Raw genomic sequence first — 22500 nt, 5'->3', positions numbered from 1 at the left:
TGGCTCGAGAGTCAATACGTACAGGAGCGGCGACAGGGGGCATCCCTGACGAACCGAACGTGCAATGTCGAAGGGTCCCGATAGACGTCCATTGACGCGAACAACCGAACGGATGCCTGTGTACAAGGCAGCCATCTAGCCGCGGAAAACGGGACCGAAGCCGGCCGCTTCGAGGACGGCCTCCAAGTATCGATGGTCTACCCTATCGAAAGCTTTCGATTGATCCAAATTGATCAGGGCCCCACCCATGCCAGGTTCCTTAACTACCCTCTCTATGATGTAGCGCATCAGATGGAGGTTGTCATGGATGCTCCGGCCCGGCACGGCGCACGTCTGCTCCGTGCCGACCAGTTTCTCGATGACAAGCGTCAACCGCTTGGCTAACACCGTGGCCAAAATTTTCATGTCTGCATTGAGCAGAGTGATGGGCCTAAAGTTATCTATGGCGTCCCCCTTGTTTGGATCTTTCTTCAACAGCGTTACCGCTCCTCGGCTCACAAAACCGGGAATGCTCCCGTTCTGCTGCCAGTTGCAGTACACGACCGCCAAGACTTCTCCAAACAAGTCTGGCATACAGTTGTAAAGCTCGTAGGGCAGACCATCCAAACCCGGAGATTTGTCCGTCGAGCAACCCGCCATCGCGTCCCTCACCTCCTCCGCCGTGATGACCCCTTCGCAGCACTCCGCCTCTCTTGCCGAGAGTCGTGGCAAGCTGTGCAGGTAGGCACTAAAGTCCACCCTGCCTTCTCGCTCGCCACTCCTCCCGAACAGTCGGGCAAAATGCCGCTGAAACGCTTCGCACATCTTGCTCGGCTCGAGCAATTCGCGCCCCTGTTCGTCTACCAGAGACCGGATGGTGGCTCTGTTACCCCGCTGCGCCTCCGCCACCCGGGCCTCTCGTGCGGCTCCAACACCTTCATTCCTCAGAGCACGCATCCTTGCCCTGACAGCACACCCTTCGTGTTTAGCATTGAAGTGTTGGTCGAGGGCCAACCTCGCCGCTAAAACGTCGGATGCGATGCCACTTCGCAATGCCTCTTCTAACTTTATCACTAGCTCCCCCTCTTCTCTGTTCCTCTCTACAGCTAGTGCCCTGCTATACCTTATTGCTTCCGCCCTCACTGCTCTCTTGAGGGCAAACCACCATTTGTTGTTGACGATGGCTCCCGTCAAAGCCCTCTTTACTAACGTGCTAATCCGGTCTCTGAAAACCTGTCTCGACGGGAAAGACGCGTTTAGTTTCCAGTAACCGGGACCCTGCCTATGTGCCTTATCTAAGTCTAGCGTACACGTCACAAGTTTGTGATCCGTGTAGCTGACTATGTGGAACTGTGGACATCCTAAACTATCTCTATCTCTTGTCCTACACACTATCCTATCTAGATACGATCTCGACGACCCAATGCGGTTGCTCCAAGTCCACGTTGGCACATTTGGGTGGTCGAGTCGGTACCTGTCAGACAACTGGAAGCGTCTGAGCAGGTCTATGAGGCCTTTGCATCCCCTTCTAGTTTTGTCACTCCCCACGTAGTCTAGATGCGTGTCCAAGGTAGCATTCCAATCCCCCACTAAAAGTAAGGGACGAGACGTTCCCAGGAATACTTCTAGACGTCGAAAGAAGTCTGACCGACCTGTTAAAGGAGGCACATAAACTGCCAGCAACCGAAAAGCGCCTCCATCGCTGCCGTCCACATCTAGGACAACCAGTCTACCCTCCGGGTCCGTAAATATCGTCTTTACTTGGAGATCCAGACTCTTGCGAAAAAGAACCGCCGTGCCACTACCGCCCATCCTCGGCAGACAGGGAGAAAAATAAATGTTAAACTGTCCGCCAAACATGGACTTTAGGGCCCGCGGTTCATGGAGTCTGGTCTCACTAATGGCTATGATATCCAAATTGTGTGACTTGATGTCATTTAAGAGGTACCCTTGTTTCCAAGGGGACCCTAAGCCACGCACATTCACACAACCAATCTTCACCATGATTCTATTTATACGTGTGCTTTAAAGCACAAAACAAAAGAACAGAGTGTTACTTGCCGTTAGAAAGTTTTGTTTCCTCCTTGGATTTTTCACCAAGGAGGCTATTGTACAATTTCTTGCACAAATATTTCTGGAATCCCCCTACCGAGTTGGGGTAGAGGGATTTTATTGTGTTGTGTAATGCTGGTGTTACATGAATAATTTTAATGTGTTTTGGCGGTGTTGTACGTGGGTGGTTGTTGGTTTTGATATCGTTATTTGTGATGTTTGTTTTAGAGTTGATGTAATTCATCAACTCTGTGTTTGTACTGTCTATTGCTGTTAGCATTGTTTTTTTTATATTACTATTGGTGTTAGTAGTATTTTCGGGAGATGTGAATCTCCCTGCTTTGTTTGTGTTTGCATTTTGTTTTGTTTTCTTCTTACTGCGCTTCCTCTTTCCTTTCGTAGCTATTTTCCACTCCTCCCCACTCTCTTCATCGGATGATGGGAGATCTGAGGAGTCAGAAAGAGGTAACGGCAAATTTTGTGCGTCTGTGTGTGTTTCTGTGAATGTTTGTGTTGCTGTTTTTATTGATGTTGGCTCCTTGTTATTTATGTGTGGTGTATGTGATATGGGGGAGGGAGAGGCAGTCTTGGAATTTTCTTTTTCTTCTTCTGTTTTTGCAGTTTCTGTTGTCTTTTCTGTTGTGGTTATTGCTGCTATTTCTGTTGTTGTTTTTTGTGTTGCTGGTGGTGTTGGTAGTAAGGTTTTTCTGTTGGGGGTATTTGGTAGTTGCTTCTGTTGTTGTTGTTGTTTTTGTTTAGCGGCCAGAGGGCAGTCCTTTTTCAGATGTGCTTCGCTGTTGCATAGGTAACAGCGAGGTCGCCTGCCCTCTACCACCACATACAGCTTGTGGTCCTCTGCCAATCTAATGTTTGGAGGAATTTTCTGTGAAGCCTCCTCCGTGATGTGGAGAAGGATTTCCAGATTTTTCCCTCCCCAGTTCTTTTCCTCTCCGACCGTAATCTCCAAAATATTTGCCTCCTCCATTTCCAGGCACACGGCCGATATCAGCCATTGGGTGTCCACCTCCGATGGCACATTTTTTATCATAACTTTGGTCACTCTCTGTCCTAGATAACTCGGTATCATTACCAAGTCATCTGTGCGGAGAGAGAGTGTCGAAAATTGTTTAGCTAAATTTTCATCCAGAAACCTTACTTGCACCGTTCCAAATTTCCTTCCCCAGGTGACATGATTCTGATAAGGCCAAATTTTTCTAAGACAAACTTCAATTTTATCTGTGCTAACATTTTCTACACGTCTGGTTTTTGTGTTTACCAGTTTATAAATGATGCACTTTTTGTTTTTCATTTCTATAATATCTTTTGGTATGTTTATTCTGACATCATCTCCTTCTTTCGTAAGAAGGGATTTTCTGTCTTTTATTTGTTTTTGTGTGAATGTCACTATTGTTCTTTTTTCCTTTAGAGCATTTGCGAAATTTGTTTTTGTTGTGCTGGCGGACATGTTCTTCTGGATATTTTTGTTTATGTTGGTGTATGTACTGCCTGGTTCAAAGGTGGTGGTAGTGGCAGCAGAGTTTGTTGAACAGGTGATGGTGTCATTGCTGACGGCCGATAACTTTACTTCCTTGTTGTTGCTGTTGTTGTTGTTGTTGTTGTCGTTGTTGCTGTTGTTGTTGTTGTTGTCGTTGTCGTTGGTGGTGGTGATGATGGCGTCAGCAGCGATGGTGCTTACGTCAGAGACATTTGTGACGGTTTTTACGCATGGTTTTGTAACCTTGGTTACAGTTTTGTTTTTGTTGTTGGTGTTGGTGGTGGTGGTGGTGGTGGTGGTGGTGGTGAGAGGGCTGTTAGTAGCTGTACTCACAGTCTTTGTGACGTTTACAGCAACTGCGTTCCTGTCACTGCATGAGCACGCGCTATTCTGTTCTTTTTTCTCTTCTGGCATCTGAAGCCTCGGGAAATGCTTGTCAAAAGAACAAGACAAGCGTTCCAAAATTATGTTTCTCGACATTTTTCAAATGTCAAGAAGGAAATTTTTGTATTTTGCTAGGGCCGAAACTGCCCCTGGGGGTCAATTCCTGCCCTTGAAAATACACACAAATGAAGCCTAGGTGCTTCGCAACAAAATTATTTAAAAATCCCAACAAAATGTGGACAGTAAATGGTCAAATAAACGTTTACCTTCGCAGCCGATGTGACAGCACGTCCGTGAGAAAAGATAGATAGATAGATAGATATATAGATAGATAGATAGATATAAACGTGTCCACACGCGCGCGCACACACAAACACACATACATACATACACACATATATGAATGTGAAGGTGTATGGCTCAATGGTTTGAGCGGCGGGCTCACAACCATGAGGTAGTGAGTTCGATTCCTGGACTAGGCTATGTGTCGTGTTTCGAGCGAGATATTTCATTTCACGTTGCTGCAGTCACTGGGGCTAAGCCGTATCGGCCTTTGTCGTTCCTATAAATAACATCGGTGGCATCGAGAGGGGAGGCTGGTATGCATGGGTGACCGCTGGTCTTCCATAAACAACCTTGCTGGGACTTGTACCTCGGAGGGGAACTTTCTAGGTTCAATCCTATGGTCATTCCTGATAGAATATATTTATCTTTATATGTGTGTGTGTGTGTGTGTGTGTGTGTGTGTGTGTGTGCGTGCGTGCATGTACGTGTGCTTTATCTATATAATGATACATATAGGCATACATGCGCCTATATCCACACCACAGTTAAAAGCATTGTTACGTAAGTACGATTTGTATTTATACATACGTTCATAAAGACATTCATAAGTAAAACCCGCGAAGACACAAACGCATTTTCACACAGGATAATATTAAGGAAATGGTCTGAGGAGTGAGGAGAAATACATAAAGAGAATGGTTAGAGAAAGGAGAGGAGAATGCTTGTAATAAGAATTGGGTAAATGCAGGTAAGAAACAGAAGTATGTGCCTGTGTGCATACGTACAACCTCCACAAACAAGGGCGCTTTTAAAAAATGTTAAGCGTGGGTATTCAGAGAAAGAAAGCCATTCCTTGATGCTGGAAAGAGAAGTGCTAAGAGGTTAAATGATAGAAATCTCATTATGTCTTACGTGTATAAAATTATCTCTAGACGCACTCTGTCCGAAACTACGCTTTCTATATTGAACTTTATCATGAGTTTAGAGACGTCCCGAACATTTTGTCTCCCATTCTCATTAAATAACACCGCTTGATTCGTAAGAGGTTTTAGCAGAATACATTCTGTTGCAAACACTCGAAGATTTTTCGATCCCATTCCCACCCATATTTTTATGCAGACCTTGACTTGCATATATTCACGCTGTATATCCGCATGTAAATCTTCGTAATCAGAATTGCAGATGAGAATTCGGAGTATATTATTAAGATCGGTCCAATAAATAAGGTAAATATTTGTATGTCAGTTTCGCCGGCAAGTAGATTGCGGCCTGATTTCATCGACGGTTATTCTTCTAATCCACTGGATACAACTCATCATATCAGAAGAATTCATATAGAGAAAGAACACGCTCAAAAAGATGGAGGTGTGCGGTGGTACTGGCTTCGAGTATTTTAGGCCTGATACGCTGTTATCATTGGGTTTGACAATATATAAATTTCTCATACCCAGTGTGATGCGTTGAAATATTTTAAGGTGTAGTTAATGAATTTTGTTGATAATGGACGTTTTCAATATATTTAGGATAAGGTTAATGGTGATAAGAACATAATCGGAAAAATAGATTGATGAGCAATAAGGGAGAGTATTTGCTGATTGAGAATGGTAAGTTCGAGATACATCGGATAGAGGTAGTGTTTCTCTAAAGTCCCTTGGTTTGCTTCCCGAACTTCTAGTTTCGCCTTTTTCTCTAACCATTTTTCTAGCTGTCTTTATTTTTCTTTTTGCATTCTGAAACCAATCTACTACGTTCGGCTGTATATGTTTGATGAGTTGTGTCAGTGTGTGCAAGTAAAACATTTTAAACACTACTTTCTCGCCACTTCCGGTTTTCGTTGTTTAACCCAGATCAATCCTGCTTGAGCAGACCTTTGTTTAAGAGTATCCCAATTGTGATCACCATCAGGTACGAGGTATGCGGATATATATGTACGCACATACACTGTGCCGCTATAAGTGTATAATATTCTTTAAAATCTCTACATTTTCTAGTCTTCCTTTTCTCTTTTTTTTTTTTTTTTTTTTAGAATATTTTCTACCAGTGAATTTTACAGACTATCGTTTTATTAACACTTTTCGATTTCATTAAAAAAAAAATCATTCAAAATATTTCTCATTTCTTCTTCGACTTCCTCTCTCACCACTGCTTAAAATCTTATTCAATATCGCATGTCATATTGCTTTCAAATTTTCGCACAAGACCAGCAAGTTTGAGATATGGGTGAAGTCGACTATATCAGATCCAGTGCTCAACTGGTATTTATTTTATTGACCACCAAAGGATGAAAGGCAAAGACGACTTCGGTGGAATTTGAACTCAAACGCAAAGACGGACGAAATGCTGCTAAGCATTTTGCCTTGCATGCTAACGATTTTGCTAGTTCGCCGCCTTAATTTTGTGTCTTATTGAATATTTTGCTGATGCAGACCAACATCAGTTTATTTACTTTAGTTTTCTTGCAAAGACGTGGCTACGTATTCGATCCCTGAATGGTATCTAAGGTAATTGTCTTCTACCACAGCTTCGAACTAATCACTGCTTTGAAGTGGAAACAATTTTTCAGGGAAAAACTGCTCATGTGTATGTATACGTGCGTGCGTTCCTGTGCAAATGTGTGTGTGGATTTGTATGTATATGCTTGTATTTGGCTAGTGTTTGTGTACACTGTTATTAATCGGTGTATAAAATTTCAAGGGAAATAACTATGTAAAAGATACCGAGGAAAAATAGAGTTGACGTAATGGAATATGTAGAAGTAAATATATGAATAAAAAAATATGTTTTAAACATTTTGAAAAGCAACCAGTCGAACATTACGAACAGTGAAGGGATTGAACAAGACTGTTTATGAGTGAATAACAATAGCAAGTTTTGTAAGTTTTCTAGAATGGCATTTATGTATAGTTTCATCAGACTACCGACCTCTTCAAGATCAACAGTTTTAGAGCAAAAACTACAACCACTTTGTATGAAAGTTACTGTATGCAAATAACTGCATTTTCATCGCTCATAGGGCACAACAGATCATGAGAATCCTGCAGGGGCTCAAAATGACCGTTGGTCACAAAATCCGGTTTCAAATTAGACGTTGGAAACAAAGAAGTGCTATTTCAACCAATCGGTGTATCACATTTGATTGAGTTAATCTAAAAATTGTAGATGTAGAAGACTTTATTTTCTGTCGGTAGAATATTGAAAAACGAGTGTATTGATGCTAAGCTGAGAAAAATGATACCAAAAGCAGGTACAGATTTGGATGATCACGTCATTGAACAATCATTATGTTTCTACTAGCCATCATGTATATGTGTGTGCATGTATATATATATATATATATATATATATATATATATATATATATATACGTGTTTGCATGTACATGTATACATACATACATACGTACATACATACATACATACATACACACACACACACACACACACACACACACACACACACACACATATATATATACATATATATATCATATATATATTGTATATGGTGCTATTATCTTTATATTCAATACGATGGCTGTGTGTGTTTGTGTGTATGAATGTGTGTATGTACCAGTAATTATTCCAATATGATTGTATAACTCGCATATACACAATAAGATGAGGATAATTAACAACTACCAGCATGAACTGAGTAACAACACTCACACAATGATCCGAGAAGTTGAGAAGAGTAACATGTTTGCTATTTTGCACAGTAACAAATATATTGCAAAAATACTCAACGTAGTACAAGAAAGCATTAAATAAAAAAAAAATCGAAAATCAGCATGGTACAATTTGAAATTAAATTCAGTAAACTAATTAGCATAGTAAACGCGCAAATGGAATCCATCTCATTCTAGTACATAGAAAAATTTAGCTCCGCAGACATTTAAGGTAGCATTAAAAAATAAACAAAGAAAATAAACTCCTTCCAACACATAAACTCAACACACATGCGCATAGAATTGCAAAATGCTAGACAACATAATATAACAAGATATGTACAAATTCTTGAAATCCTACATGATGTAGGTAACGTTGGGAACATTTCTACCACAGGGGCTGATAGTCTATTTACATACATCTCGGTGATAGAGACTATCACATAATACTACATAATGTATAAAAATACTCAACACTAAAACCACCCACTACAGCTAGAAAGTTACCTAGAAGTTTTTTTTTCTTTTTTAGTTCTCTTTTTTTATCCTGCATCAGCGTAGTATGCTGCAGTTGTCCACAAAGCAGTTTATACATCCGAAAACCCGAAGTTCAGGGCTCCTCACTCGCGCTAACATTTGCGTCTTTCTCCTGCCTGATGCTGTTCCCAAGTACAGATCCACTGTCCGCACCAAGTATGTTGATCATATATTTATTATAACAGATACTGACAAAAGGGTTGGTAGTTTTAAAGATGATCTAGAAAACAAAACTCTCTTACATTCACAATCCACCATAGCTCTATTATATTTATAAATTCAGTCGTTAACACTACTCACCTTAAATATAGACTTTGTAATAAAAATAATAACATTTACTGTACCTTTGTATACACTAAAAATTAAATCAAATGACTTTACATGCACATAGATAATGAATGTTAACAAACATATAAAATATTCGTTGTCAAATTTCTTATACTAGCTTTTGAATATTCATCAACATAACCCTGGTAAGGAAATTCTAAATGTAAAACAAATATAAGTTAACAACGGGTACATTAATATATAAGTATACCACGCCAGAGAACAAGGCAAAAACAAATTCATCTATACTGATATACACGACGCGGCAATAAAATACTCACATGACGCATATCGAATAATGCAAGAACCAAATGCAAGTAAATATTATCTAATAAAACAGAACACATGTAACATTGGTCTAACCAGAGATTCACATTTAGAATATATCACTAAAATACCAGAACAGAATACCTCATTAAACAAAATCACAAACCAGCAAAAACTACATTTCAAAATACCAATACAGATTTATAAATTTCAATGCAATCGATAAAACTGTAAACTTATGAATCAAATGCTACATTGGACATACATATACAATACCCTCTCGTCATTTGGACATGCATTTACAAGGAGTCATTGCAACAGACTACAACACATGCAACAAATATAGATATATAAACAATATTTGATAGCACTAAAATTCTGTATAGTATTCCACAAAAATGAAATGCGTATCTGTGGAGTCTTAAATACACGCTCAAATTTAAGACACGTTTAACGATATTAACTACGAAGTTTAACGAAAATAACTGCGTAAACAACCACATTTATCTATGGAATAATATTAATACTTTGCATTGAAAAAACAAATTGAAAATAAAAACGACCAAAATTCCCATAATCCTTTGCGAGTTAATAAAATGTTTGCTTTCCCTGTCATTTTCCTGACAAACGACTTGGGATTTCAACTTTCAACTAGGGTCTGCTAATTACCTCATCACCTTCAATAAAACTGCTAGTATAAATGTGACTTTTAATATAAGGGTACAATTGGACTCTAAATATCGTTATCCTTATCACAGCTTTCATCAATTGGACTTCTTAATGGATTAGCAACATCAAAACTTCACAGACCTGAAAATTGCTTCATGAAAATGGCAGATACATTCTCGCACGAACAACGTACTAATCTTTGGTTGAATGAATCAAAGTGAATATGTTAAATAAAAGCAGTATTATACTTAATTTTAATATCGCAAATATATCGGGAGACTATGTCACTAGAAAATCGTCTAGAAGCGTTGGTGAGAATGTCACATGCGCAATTCTGCCTCACAGAGCTTTGTCAGTGGTATGTATTCACTGGCAACTGCGTGCGTGTGTGCGTGCTTGCGTGCGTACGTTCGTGTGTGTGTGTGTTATGAATTTCTTAAAGGTAAACTTCAAATGCTGAAATAGACTTAATTGAAATTTTACATACGGGAGTGGAAAATATAATGGAAACACTATTTTTTAAGTACTTTTCCTTTTGTTGACATTATGATGAATTCGAAACTGTTCTAGTCTGTGTGTGAGTGAGTGTGTGTGTGTGTGTGTATGTGTGTGTGTATGTGTGTGTGTGCGTGTGCGTGTGTGTGTGTGTGTGTGTGTGTGTGTGTGTGTGTGTGTGTGTGTGTGTGTGTGCCGTTGTGCCTGTGTTTGTCCCCCATCAACGCTTGACAACCGGCGCTGATGTGTTTACGTCCCCGTAACTTAGCGGTTCGGCAAAAGAAACTAATAGAATAAGTACTACTAGCCTTACAAAGAATAAGACCTGATGTCGATTTGTTCGACTAAACCCGCTTAAGGTGGTGCTCCAGCATGGCCGCAGTCAAATGACTGAAATAAATAAAATAATAAAGGAATATATTTAAATAAGTTGATATCTGTGACCTATTTCATTTCCAAAAATAACAAGTTTTTAGACCGCGGTTGGCTGGATTGTCAACAATGAAAACTACGGAATTATCTAATGTTTAGAGAAGTATAGTTTCTAAAATCATGTTGCATTTCAAACCAAAGTACAATCACTTCTGGCACGCATAATTCTAGGCGGAAGATAAAGCTCGCAGAAAAGTGCAATGTACTATGCCAAAAAACAAACCATCGAACTACGGGAGCAAAAATGACTGCAGAACTAAATTACCACCCAGCCAATTGTGTTTCAAATGAAAACTGTTCGTCTTGAGCTCCATAAAACTGGATACTAAGGGCGGGCAACAATTACTAGACCTCTTCTGTACACCGTCAACATTGATAGTCGAAAGAATGGTGACTAAACTATCAGAAGTGGTCAATAGCCCAATGTAATAATGTCAACTCCGATGAGTCATCGTTTACTCTTGTTTCCACTTTGGTAAGTTGTGATGTTTGGAGGTATTTCAAAAGAAGCCTTTAGTCTTGACTTTTGACCCCTACGGTGAAGCATAAAGGTGACGCTGTGGTCATTTGGACAACCATATCACGAAAGTCTCTTGACTTTTTAGTAGTTCTACATGGTTGATTTAACGTCAAGGTTTATCTGACTATTTTGGTTGGTGATGTCCATTCTATGGTACAAAATTATTGCTTGCTTATAGTGCAATCTTCCAGGGCGATAAAGCACCTTTTCACACGGTTAATGTTTATTCAAAATTCGTAAGAAAACTACAAAAATGAATTAGTCCGCATAGATTGCACACACACCGCACTCACCGAATCTCAATGTAATCGAATATTTATGGCGCCTTTCGGAGCAGTAAGTGAGGAGTCGCTTTTCTTTGCCATCGTCATTAAAAGGGCGAAAGCAGATTTTTCTGTGCGAGTCCATTACTCGATGTATTAAAGCTGAGACTGGTGCAAAATGTGAACTAACTCCATAATAGATAATAAGACTTCCATTTCATATAACAAGGTGTTTTTCCTATTTTATCCATTCTCTGTATATCATAAAAAGAGGCGTTTTTTTCTGTCCAACCGTCCTTCTGACCGTTCTTCATACATTCAGATGAAGATGATTTTGAAAGAATTTATTTTTTCGTCAGGTGGGAGACAATACGTAGAACACCACTTCCTGCATTCAAAAGGGCAAGCGGGTTGTTAGACTTGGTGAGAGATTAAATCTAAAACCCAAGTATGCCGCCGCAGGATTTGAACTTAGATAGAAAAGAGAAGGAACAAATACTATTAGGCAATTGGTGTCTTGTTCATTCAGTTCGGCCAATCCCCCGCCCAGTATTAGTAAGTTTTTAGTGACTCCAAGGTCAAAAAAATATATTTCGGTAAGATTAGAACTTATAGTGAATATAATTAGAACGCTTAGTGCACAACATTCAATCCGACGCTCTAATGGATCTATCATTTTGCTGCCTGTAGAAACAGAATAAAAAAGAGATATTGAATTTATTCAATGAATTCATATACGTAACATAAGAAAAACAAGTATTGTTATTCATTTTTTATCAAGTTCACGTTTTCCTCGCAAGTCACCGAAAGAAATCGCCGTGAAGAATTCACCCTCATTTACTATAAAATACTGTGATGAAACTAAAACAATAAATATGGGTAAAGCTAGAAAAATAAGTAAATAAATACATAAATAGCGACAGATTTATAAAAACCTTCACTCAGTACATTCTATTTCTGCTGTAAACGTAACTCGAGTAACTGAATGCAATTCTTTCTACCAGTTGAAACTTATTTTTAAGTGGCTAAATTTTTAGAAAAAAATATTCACTAAAATGGTCAAGTCTTCTGTTATTATAGCTCTCGCTGAATTATTCATTTATACACAAAGATTGCAAAATTAAAAAGTCGCGAAAACGTTCTTTATCGTGACTGAAATAATTCACTAAATTTTATCATTTAATACTTTGTTCATGTATAAGGAAACTTCCTTATAAAGAAGAGCTTTCACTAAAATGCTACGATAGTATTATGGACAAAATTTACTTTAAATGAAATAAGTAAAATGTAAAAACGGTTTCAATGTTACATGTGAGTAGAATGTGTAAGGCAAGAAATTTGCATAGATTTCATTAATTTTTTTATTCTTATATATTACAAATGGACTTTATGTAAGCATATTTGGATGATCAGCGCAAAATATCTCGCAAAGAAGCAGCAAGAATATGGCAAGAAGCAAGGAGACTGAGAATGGACGCAACAGAAAGGCAGCACCAATGACAAGCAAATGCAGATCGACGACGGCAAGCATGGAAAACAACTTTCTCGAGAGCTGTGAGAATATATCTTAATTTAAGATTCTGCAATTTTAAATAAACAATGTGAGCGTATTTTAAAACAAAACGCTGCTCAACATAGATGAAAACGATGACAACTGCTTCAAGAGTAGCGAAAATGCATTTTGGTTCCAAATACTAAACAGCATAGAGAAGCGCGACGACAACTTCTTCAGCAGAAGCAAAAGCATATTTTGGCCCAAACTGCTGACTGTTCATGGTGGAGCATCTTTTTTCTTTTACCTTTTTTTAATAGAACTTTGCAGCAGATATTTTCTCAAAGACACGGGGCAGATTTAGAACAATCTTTGTTCTTCAAAGATTTCCCAGCACTATATGGTTATTTAAAAACTACAAAATCCACACGAATTTTGAACTATGCACAACTATCAACGTTGTCAGATATCTATATAAACACATATTCCAATGTGCAGATCATTCTACGACCTCGCTATATCAGTGATGCAAATCAGAGAGATGATATAATTAAATATGAAAATTGCAGGTATTTTAGATCATTGGAAGTGACTTTTCGAATTCCCAAGTAACTTTATGATTCAAACAATACGGAAATTAACCTTCAATCAACTAAACTCGCAACTTCTTTTCTTGAACGATCCACAAACGAGAAACACCCTATATTGTAACTTCCCTGAAAATTATTATGTAGCACTATCCAATAAGTTTGGCAAAAAAGTTCAAAACAACCATCAAGAATATCAAGGACTACCAGTAGAGAATACATTGTTCATCCATTGCAAAGAAAACTTTCATTAGAGTATATTGCTTCACTAAAATGGAGCTACAAGTTTTGAGGACTTGAGTCCGGTCAACAATGTAACCCATTGCAAGTTTTGAACATGCTTGCTAAATAGCGAATTTCTTCGAAAATAATGAGGATGACACATGCATATGGATGGGTAAGCAACGATTCAAACATTTCATTGCAATTCTTCATTTCTACTCTCTGTCTGAGCCTACAAATTTATGCGTTTCGCGAGAATTTTATTGAAAATTTACTGCATCGCCGAAAAGAAACAATGACCATTGAAAATGCAACAGAAGCTGTGTCCACTGGATAACCAGTTGATTCAGATGTACTGGCCAGTGCAGATCATTCAAGTAAAATTTATATCCGCCTGTCATATATCTTTTCATGATGCAACTGGGCGCCTTCTGCTCGGTTATTGGCTAAGGACTAAACCCCAAAATGCCACTGACATCTCAAAGATTTGAATCTCTCGATCCAATACGTAATGAAAAATGAACTTTTGGGGAAGGGATTATTACTGCGTATTAAAGTTTTTAACAAATTCTCTGGTAATCCGTAGAACTCAACTGTTTTCGTTATGCATGCATAAATAGGTTTTCTAATTGAAAGCAGTGCGACGTTTTACATACCAAACAAATATGAGTTTTTAATTATTTCGACAACTATTATTTTGAAGTATTTAATCGGTTAAACCACCATGCACGCTGGTTACTGGAAATGGGCAAAGTAGTGGCGGGGATCCAAATATTGTTAACTGAATCAAACCTTTCTCAGTCGCCTATTCAACTCTGTATAACAATGAATTCCAAGGAAAATTTGGTTCAGTTTGCTTATGCTGAGGTAGCAATATATTATGAAAGTGAACAATGGATGCCTTTAACAGCTATTCTAACAACAAGGCATGACAATATGTGTCAATTAAGTGAAGGAATTATGAATGAATTTTCCGCAAATAGGATTACACTAAGAAGCGTAGGCTGGATGGTAGAAGTAAATCAAGTTATAATTTTTATATTCGCTAAATAAGTGATGCACATCATTAAAATCAAGATAAGAGCTCCAGTAATGCATTACCGAAACTTAGACCACATAAATGACTACTGAAAGGTTTCTCGATACATGGACCTCAGAGCTACTAACAATACACTATTAGCAAACTTAGTGGCATTTATACTGAAATGACGTTAATGATTCCCTGGATTTCTCGTCAACTGGCTGATACCGGTTAACCATTCACTCTAAAAAGAATGTCATTTCCTATAAGATTTGCTGTTATATCGATAAATAAGAGAGGACAAAATTCAAAGATGTGATAATTGTATCTTTCAACTTCAGTGTTCAAACAGGAACAATTATATGCTACTTGCGGCTGAGTGGGTGATGGAAAACTCCTGAGAATATTTGCAAATCAAAGAAAGTTCAGCCGCACAGCCAGAGAGAAACATCATAATGATGGCTATGGAAAATTGACTAGGAACGTTGTTTATTGAGAAGTCACTAAAGTAAATGTTAATTTTATAAATGTGTATACCGAATTTGCAGAATATCAAATAAATGTTTTAAAAATAAGCGCTTTTAGTTAAACAATATAAAAAATATCATTTACTAAAACTTCACCGAGAACGACAACTTAAATTCCAATATTTTATCCAGTTAAAACACCTAGTTAACACATTTTTTCTGAAAATGAAAACAGCTAGTTTAACGTATTTTTTTCTGAAAATGAAAACAAAGATAAAGTTAATAAATTTCTGAATTAAACATAAAAACCCTGCATATGCGAACTGAATGTATTTTACAATAAGTATAGTATTTTAAACGAACAAACTAAATTTTAAAATTCGTAGTCAGCAAATGAATGAGTATCAGTATTTTTTCTTGAAGATGTAGAGTTCGTTTATCTGTGTTATGAAGTTAGTTAACAAATGAAGTGTGAGAATATAACGTCCTCTTCTTTCGGATTCTAAATTCATTTCGTTTTTTCTTCATATCGTTTTCTTTCTTTTTTTTATATTTCAGTGTTCAAATTTAATTTTGAATTGAATTGCACGTGAAAATAGTTGGTTGCATTTAGCGTACTATAAAATAAATCGAGGGCATTAATATGGCATGCTTTGATTCAATGTAGTAGGCTAAATGTAAACCGGATGTCTTCTTTTTTTCATACCTTCTAATTTCATTTTGATAATGAACAAAATCAAGCAAGATAATTTCATTCATTCTATGTATTATGCCGTCATCAAGAAAAATTATTGAATGGTTAAAAAAGCACAGACTTCTTGTTTTTTATAGCCAAAAATATATTTTATTCTTCATTGTAATCTCTGTTTTGCAAACGTATCTGCATAATTTCATTTCAGAAATGTGTACTGTGAGGAAGCAAAATCGGTGCTGACACCAAAACAGTATTTATACACAATACAATTCATCAACATGTGAGTTGTGGACATGTATTTATACTCTTAGTGAAGTAATGAATGATGACGTTTAAGCACGACGTTGTTATGTGTTTATTATGTAGATGTGCAATTGCAATTCATGAAGACTGATGAATTTTGATGAATGAAGATGAAAAGAGTTTTGTAAACAAAACCGTTCTATTAACAAATGGGTTATTGTTGTTATAACGACGATCAAAGGGAAACGAAATGTTTTATACTAGTTTTACTCTTTCTAAACAAGTATTTTAGTAACAAAAGAATACCATTTTCTTTTAACACGAACCGAAGAAGCAAAATACTTTTGAAGAAAATCATAGGTAATGATTTTTAAGCATGTAGTGTGGCCATTGAGGAAAATCTGGGCGTTTACAATACACAAAGCATTGTGAAGTACTTTGATTCGATATGGATAGAGTTGCTATCTCTAGAATATTGAATGACGATACAGAAACAGAATTTTTAATACGAGTACATAGCCTAATATTTAGGTAACGGAAGTATAACTCGAACAATGTAGAATGTATATTTACCTGGTGTGCAAACAGTTCAGCGTACGAACAAATATATATTTAGATCATGCATTTATAAATACAAAGCAATGGAAATTTAGTTACTATAGTCGACAAATATTGAAAAGGGATTCGAAATATAAGAGTGATAATTTTTGGTAATGTTTAAATAACTAAACACATGAAAACTACGGTAACGACTGAAAAGAACAATTTTACGGAAGAAAGGGACAAGCAAATTGAAACGTAATAATCTGATATTCAAAACGGGTATTTGTTTAGCAGGATTTCTATAAATGCCTATTTATATATCACAACAAATACACGCCCAGAGTAACTGCAATTAACCGGAAATGAGAGTTGTCATCTGCCCCTGCACTGTAAAAAAACACCGCGGAAAATGTAACAAACGAAAATGTTATAATCTGTTTTGTAATATATATATATATATATGTGTGTGTGTGTGTGTGTGTGTGTGTGTGTGTGTGTGTGTGTGTGTGTGTGTATGTATATATATATATACATATACATACATATACACAAACACATACACACGAGAAATGTAACAGACAGTGAGAGAGATAGGTATATACATAAATATATCGACTGAGTGATGATTTGATTGATTCATTGTTTCATTAATAGTATGAAACATGAAAATATGGAATGAGTAATATAATTAATTTTCTATCATTATAAAAATGTATGTATACCATTGTTTGTGGTTTTGTGAACATGGTTTCAATCAAATATTTTAATGCATATATGAATGAATGGACATGGTGTATGTTGTGAATGGATTTATCTTTCATGTCTCTTATAGTTTGTAATATTTGAAAATAATTTGTAATGCTAAACAATAAGAATGGTTTTACATCAAAAACAATAAACAAATCCTAAACAAAAAGTTCATCGAATTAAACTTTTGCTTAAGTGTTATTGAATTCGTGGAAAACTAAATCTTGTATCAATAATTGGTATTGTTGCTACAAGGTGGAGGAAAATTTTATCCGAAAACTGGTAACTTGTAGAGCAAGGAAAACATACACACGCTCAGATGTGTTTGTTTGTAAGCGTGTCTGTGCATGCATGTGCGCGCGCGCGCGCGTGTGTATGTGTGTGTGTGTGTGTGTGTGTCATTATGTTAAATACCTTACTACGACAAATGTAATGAATGATGAAGATGAGGGTGAGATAACTTACCACGAGTTCGACACTCTGTAAGAAAAGACAAAAATAGAAATGATGAAATGCGTGCAAAATCTTTAACGGATGATTAGTGAGCATTATAAGAAAATATACTGTAAAATGCTCCATAACAGCTAGCTTAAATAATTGAAATACGATAGAATTTTACTGCCAATAAATATTGCTTTACTTTTTCTTAAATAACATCTTTTCCGACATGCTAGAAACAGTGGCTAAATCTTCCTCAAATTACAACGTACGATTTGTGAATCTGAAAAGTACATTCAATAATCCTGGATGCATACGAGCTGTAAAGAAAACACGGAGGGTCGTCGCTTGAACTTATTGGAACATAGGTCAGTTCAATCTGTGTTGGATAAGAAGTAAACAATGGCAAAAAACAGGAACTACAAAAATCTGTCATATACACGTATAATTGCATATGAAGTATGTTCATGTATATCACGAGATAACTACAGTCTCTCTCTCTCTCTCTCACTCTGTCTTTCACTCTCTCTTTTTCTCTGTCTACATATATAAATACATAAATATATATATATATATATATATATATATATATATATATATACACAAATACATATATGTATGTATATACATATATATATATATACATACATACGTATATACAATAACATATGTATATACACGCATATATATATATACATAAGAATAGATAGATATATACATACATATATACATATATATGTATATAAAAGATATTAAAAGGTGGAGATTTATATATCTACACAGTTTCCTTTTTATTATTACTGCCTTTTATAGAGTATATTCCCTTTAAACTTACGTCCGACATATGTTCCTAGTGCCTGGATATGTTGCTAAGCGGTGTCAATTTGCATCCTGTTCGTTCGACTGCAATAAGATTTCATCTTGGTTAAATATAAGCATGCAGCTCTATTCAAGGCGTTGTCACTATTAAAGTTTGAAATGTATGTATGTATGCATTATGTATACATTCTTTTACTTGAACTAGTGACATATATATATATATATATATATATATAATCTTTTATTACTTTTACTTGCTTCAGTGATAGGTCTGCGACCATACAGGGTTTTAATCGAACAAATTAACCTTTGTACTCATTTTGCTTTAGTCTCGTACTTTTCTATCATTTCTTTTCCTAACTGTTAAATTGCAGAGACGTAAACAAAACAACACTTCTGAAGCAGTGTTGGAACACATAAACTCCACCCCATACACACGCACATATATATACACACACATGCGCACAAATTCACACTCGTACTCACATCCAGATATAGGACGAGATTTCACCAGACATTGATCGACTCGGGGTTTGGAAAGAAGACATTCAACTAAGATACAGCGAGGCGGGACTGGACAGATAATACACATTAGCATGTATATTATATGTCATATTATATTATGTGTGTGTGTGTCTGTCTATCTGTCTGTGCGCGCGCGCGCGAGTGTGTCAACGAACTCCCCAAAATTAGACACCAATAATTAACCGTTGTTAAGCCTAATAGGATTATCCATAAGAAAAACCAACCAATACGAATGTAAGTAATCTCCATCATCTGTGAAACTACAATCACTCTCCGTTTACAAGAATGATGGACAACTCAGTACAACGAAAGTAAGATATAAGAGATTCACGATCAAGCGTAACAAAAGTGTACACCTATCATCAACTGCCAAACGGATATCACTTTGGTTTCGGCACCTGGACAGTACCGTTCAATCCGGCGCTGTCAATAGCATTAGGAATATAAACGCTGCCTGAGAACCCATGTATATACTTATATATATTCTTTTATTCTTTTGTTATTCTTTTATTTATTTTTTTTACTTGTTTCAGTCATTTGACTGCAGCCATGCTGGTTCACCGCTTTTAGTCGAACAAATCGACCCCAGGACTTATTCTTTGTAAGCCTAGTACTTATTCTGTCGGTGTCTTTTGCCGAGCCGCTAAGTTACGTGGATGTAATCACGCCAACATCGATTGTGAAACACAAACACGCACACAAATATATATACATATATAGTCAATCCAAACATGAACAAGCAAGATAAAAAACACGAAAACACAACAACGCGAGGACGTGGAATAAGTACAGTGTTATTGGACGCCCAGGAAAGGAAAGAAAAGAGGATTTCACGTTTCGAGCTGAGCTTTTCATCAGAAATATAGAAAAATTCTAAAGAAGGGAAGACAGAGAAAGAAAATCACCAACGATGCACACGCGGTCACATATTGAAATGACCAGAAGGGAAAGGGTGGGGAAAAAGTTTTTTTCAAAGACAGGAGAATGCAAGAGAAGGAGGTATATGTGTGTGTGTGCGTAATGATAGCGCGCGCGCGCGCGCGTGTGTGTAGTTGTGACTGTTTATGTATGTGTGTGGTTGGACACACACAACGTTTAAGGTCATAGGAAGAATTTATAGTAAGAATTTTGGTAGGAGTGGCTGCCTATTGTGTGCCTACCTACACATGTACGTAAGAGAATGGTCAGTAGAAAGGTACTGGTAGTTTGAATTATGTGTGAGTGTGTATATGTATATGTAGTGTGTGTGTGTTTTGTTTCCAGTGTGCGTGTGTATTTGTATGTATGTGAGTGTACGTGTGGGTATGTGTGTACGCGTAAGGTGGGTTACTTTCAGCTTCCGTCTACCAAATCCATTCACAAGGCTTTGGTCGATTCGAGGCTCTAACAGAAGACACTTGCCCAAGATGCCACACAGTGGAACTGAAGTTGGAACAATGTAGTTGCGAAGCAAGCTTCTTACCACACAGCAACTCCTGTACATATATACATATATATATATATGATATATATGTATATATACGTAGATACGTAGATACATATATGTACATAGACATATATATATATATGTATGTATGTATATATATATATATATATATATATATATATATATATATATATATATATATATATATATATATATATATATATATATATATATATATATATACATATATATATACATATATATATATATATATATATATATATATATATATATATATACTCTCTTACTCTTCTCTCTTCCTCTCTCTCTCTCACTCTCTTCTCTCTTCTCTCTCTCTCACTCTCTTCTCTCTTTCCCTCTCTCTCTCACTCTCTTTCTCTTCCTCTCTTTCTCCCCCCTCCCATGCCCACCTTCCCCCTCTCTTACATCCACCTTCCCCTTCCCCCTTCAGCGTCACCCCCCTCATAAGCTCATCCCACCCCACCCCAACATACTCCTACTCTACCTTCCCACTCCACCCCATCCAATTCCTTACACCCACCACCCACCCCCTACCCACATACCCCTACCTCTACCCCACCCTCAGCCTAACCCACACTCCACCCATGCCTTCCCCACCTCCCAACACCCTCACATCACACCACGCACACACTACAACTGACCAACTCCTTACTCCCCTCCTCATTTTCACACATGCATACGTCAAAATCACCAGCATTCTATCTCTCACACACACAGCCCCTCGTTCTTCGATCACTGTTCTTTCTCCCCCTTTTGTTATCTCCCCCTTTTCTTAGCTCTCCTGTGTAAAAAAATTTCTAACTTCCGGTCAGCCATAGCTATGATTGACCGTTGACTGAACACTATTCAATTTCTTTTCTCCGTGTTTCTCTCCTTGTCTCCGTATTCTTTCTGTTGAAGAGCGTAGCTCGAAACGTTAAAGACTTTCCGTATTCCCGAGCATCATACTAATACATCCTTTTGTTGTTTACACCACCTGTCCTCGTCTGTTGTTGTTTTTTCGTACATTCTCCCATATATACATATATATATATATATATATATATATATATATATATATATATATATATGCATATATATGTCTCCGACGCCACAGAGACATTATCATAAAAACGGTCGACAAGGGAAGAGCCGTGGTGGTGTGGCGCGCAGACATCTACAAGGCTGTAGCTTTCCAGCAACTTCAAGACACCTCGTTCTATTGCACTTTGCCCTCCAACCCCACCCCTAGCTACCAACAGACTACGTCCTTCACTATCCATGACCTCATCTCCTCCTCCCGACCCCCCATCGTCTCCGCATGTAACTGCTCCACGAACTGATCTCAAAATACCTCGACCTTGTCCTTGCCCCCTAGTGGTTTCCCTCCCCTCACACATCCACGACACTAACCATGCTCTTCGTCTTTTCAACTCTTTCTCCTTCCCTCCTGGCCCCTCTAAACTTCTCTTTACTCTTGATATCAATAGTCTATATCCGTTGATCCCACACCACGAAAGACTTCTTAGCCTTAAAAACATTTCCTAGACCTTCGACCCAACCCAATCTTCTCTCTTCACTCCTTTGCCCCACATGGGCTCATCTTCATCTGACTCCCCTCCTCTCCTCTCTTCATCTGACACCTACTTCCCTTCTTCACTCCCACCGACCTCTTCTCTCTTCTCATGCCCTGACACCTACTTCCTCTCTTCACTCCTACCCACCTTCTCCATTGATACTCCCTCCATCCACACCTATCCTCACACATCTCCCTCCCACATATCCCACCCCTACCCTCACATCCTCACCCCAAATCCACACCCCCTAATACCGCCACACCACACCACTCACCACCACAACACACACCACAACAACACACACCACCA

General features: G+C 37.6%; 1 protein-coding gene across 7 annotated transcripts in view; it reads right to left on the bottom strand.

Moving 5' to 3' along the window:
* LOC106873461 (neuronal acetylcholine receptor subunit alpha-10) overlaps positions 1 to 22500 on the bottom strand; it is a 370303-nt gene that overhangs the window by 190219 nt on the left and 157584 nt on the right. The window contains exon 2 of one of the 7 annotated variants that reach the window (XM_014920850.3): positions 17851 to 17865. The exons of the other annotated variants lie outside the window; for them this stretch is intronic. Within the exon in view, the coding sequence (XP_014776336.1) occupies positions 17851 to 17865 (15 nt within the window). The remainder of the gene's footprint in view (positions 1 to 17850; positions 17866 to 22500) is intronic. 7 annotated transcript variants of the gene reach the window in all.

This window comes from Octopus bimaculoides, chromosome 6, assembly GCF_046866305.1.
Source record: "Octopus bimaculoides isolate indiv1 chromosome 6, ASM4686630v1, whole genome shotgun sequence".
NCBI classification, from domain to species: Eukaryota; Metazoa; Mollusca; class Cephalopoda; order Octopoda; family Octopodidae; genus Octopus; species Octopus bimaculoides.
This window is presented reverse-complemented; position numbering and strand designations above follow the sequence as displayed.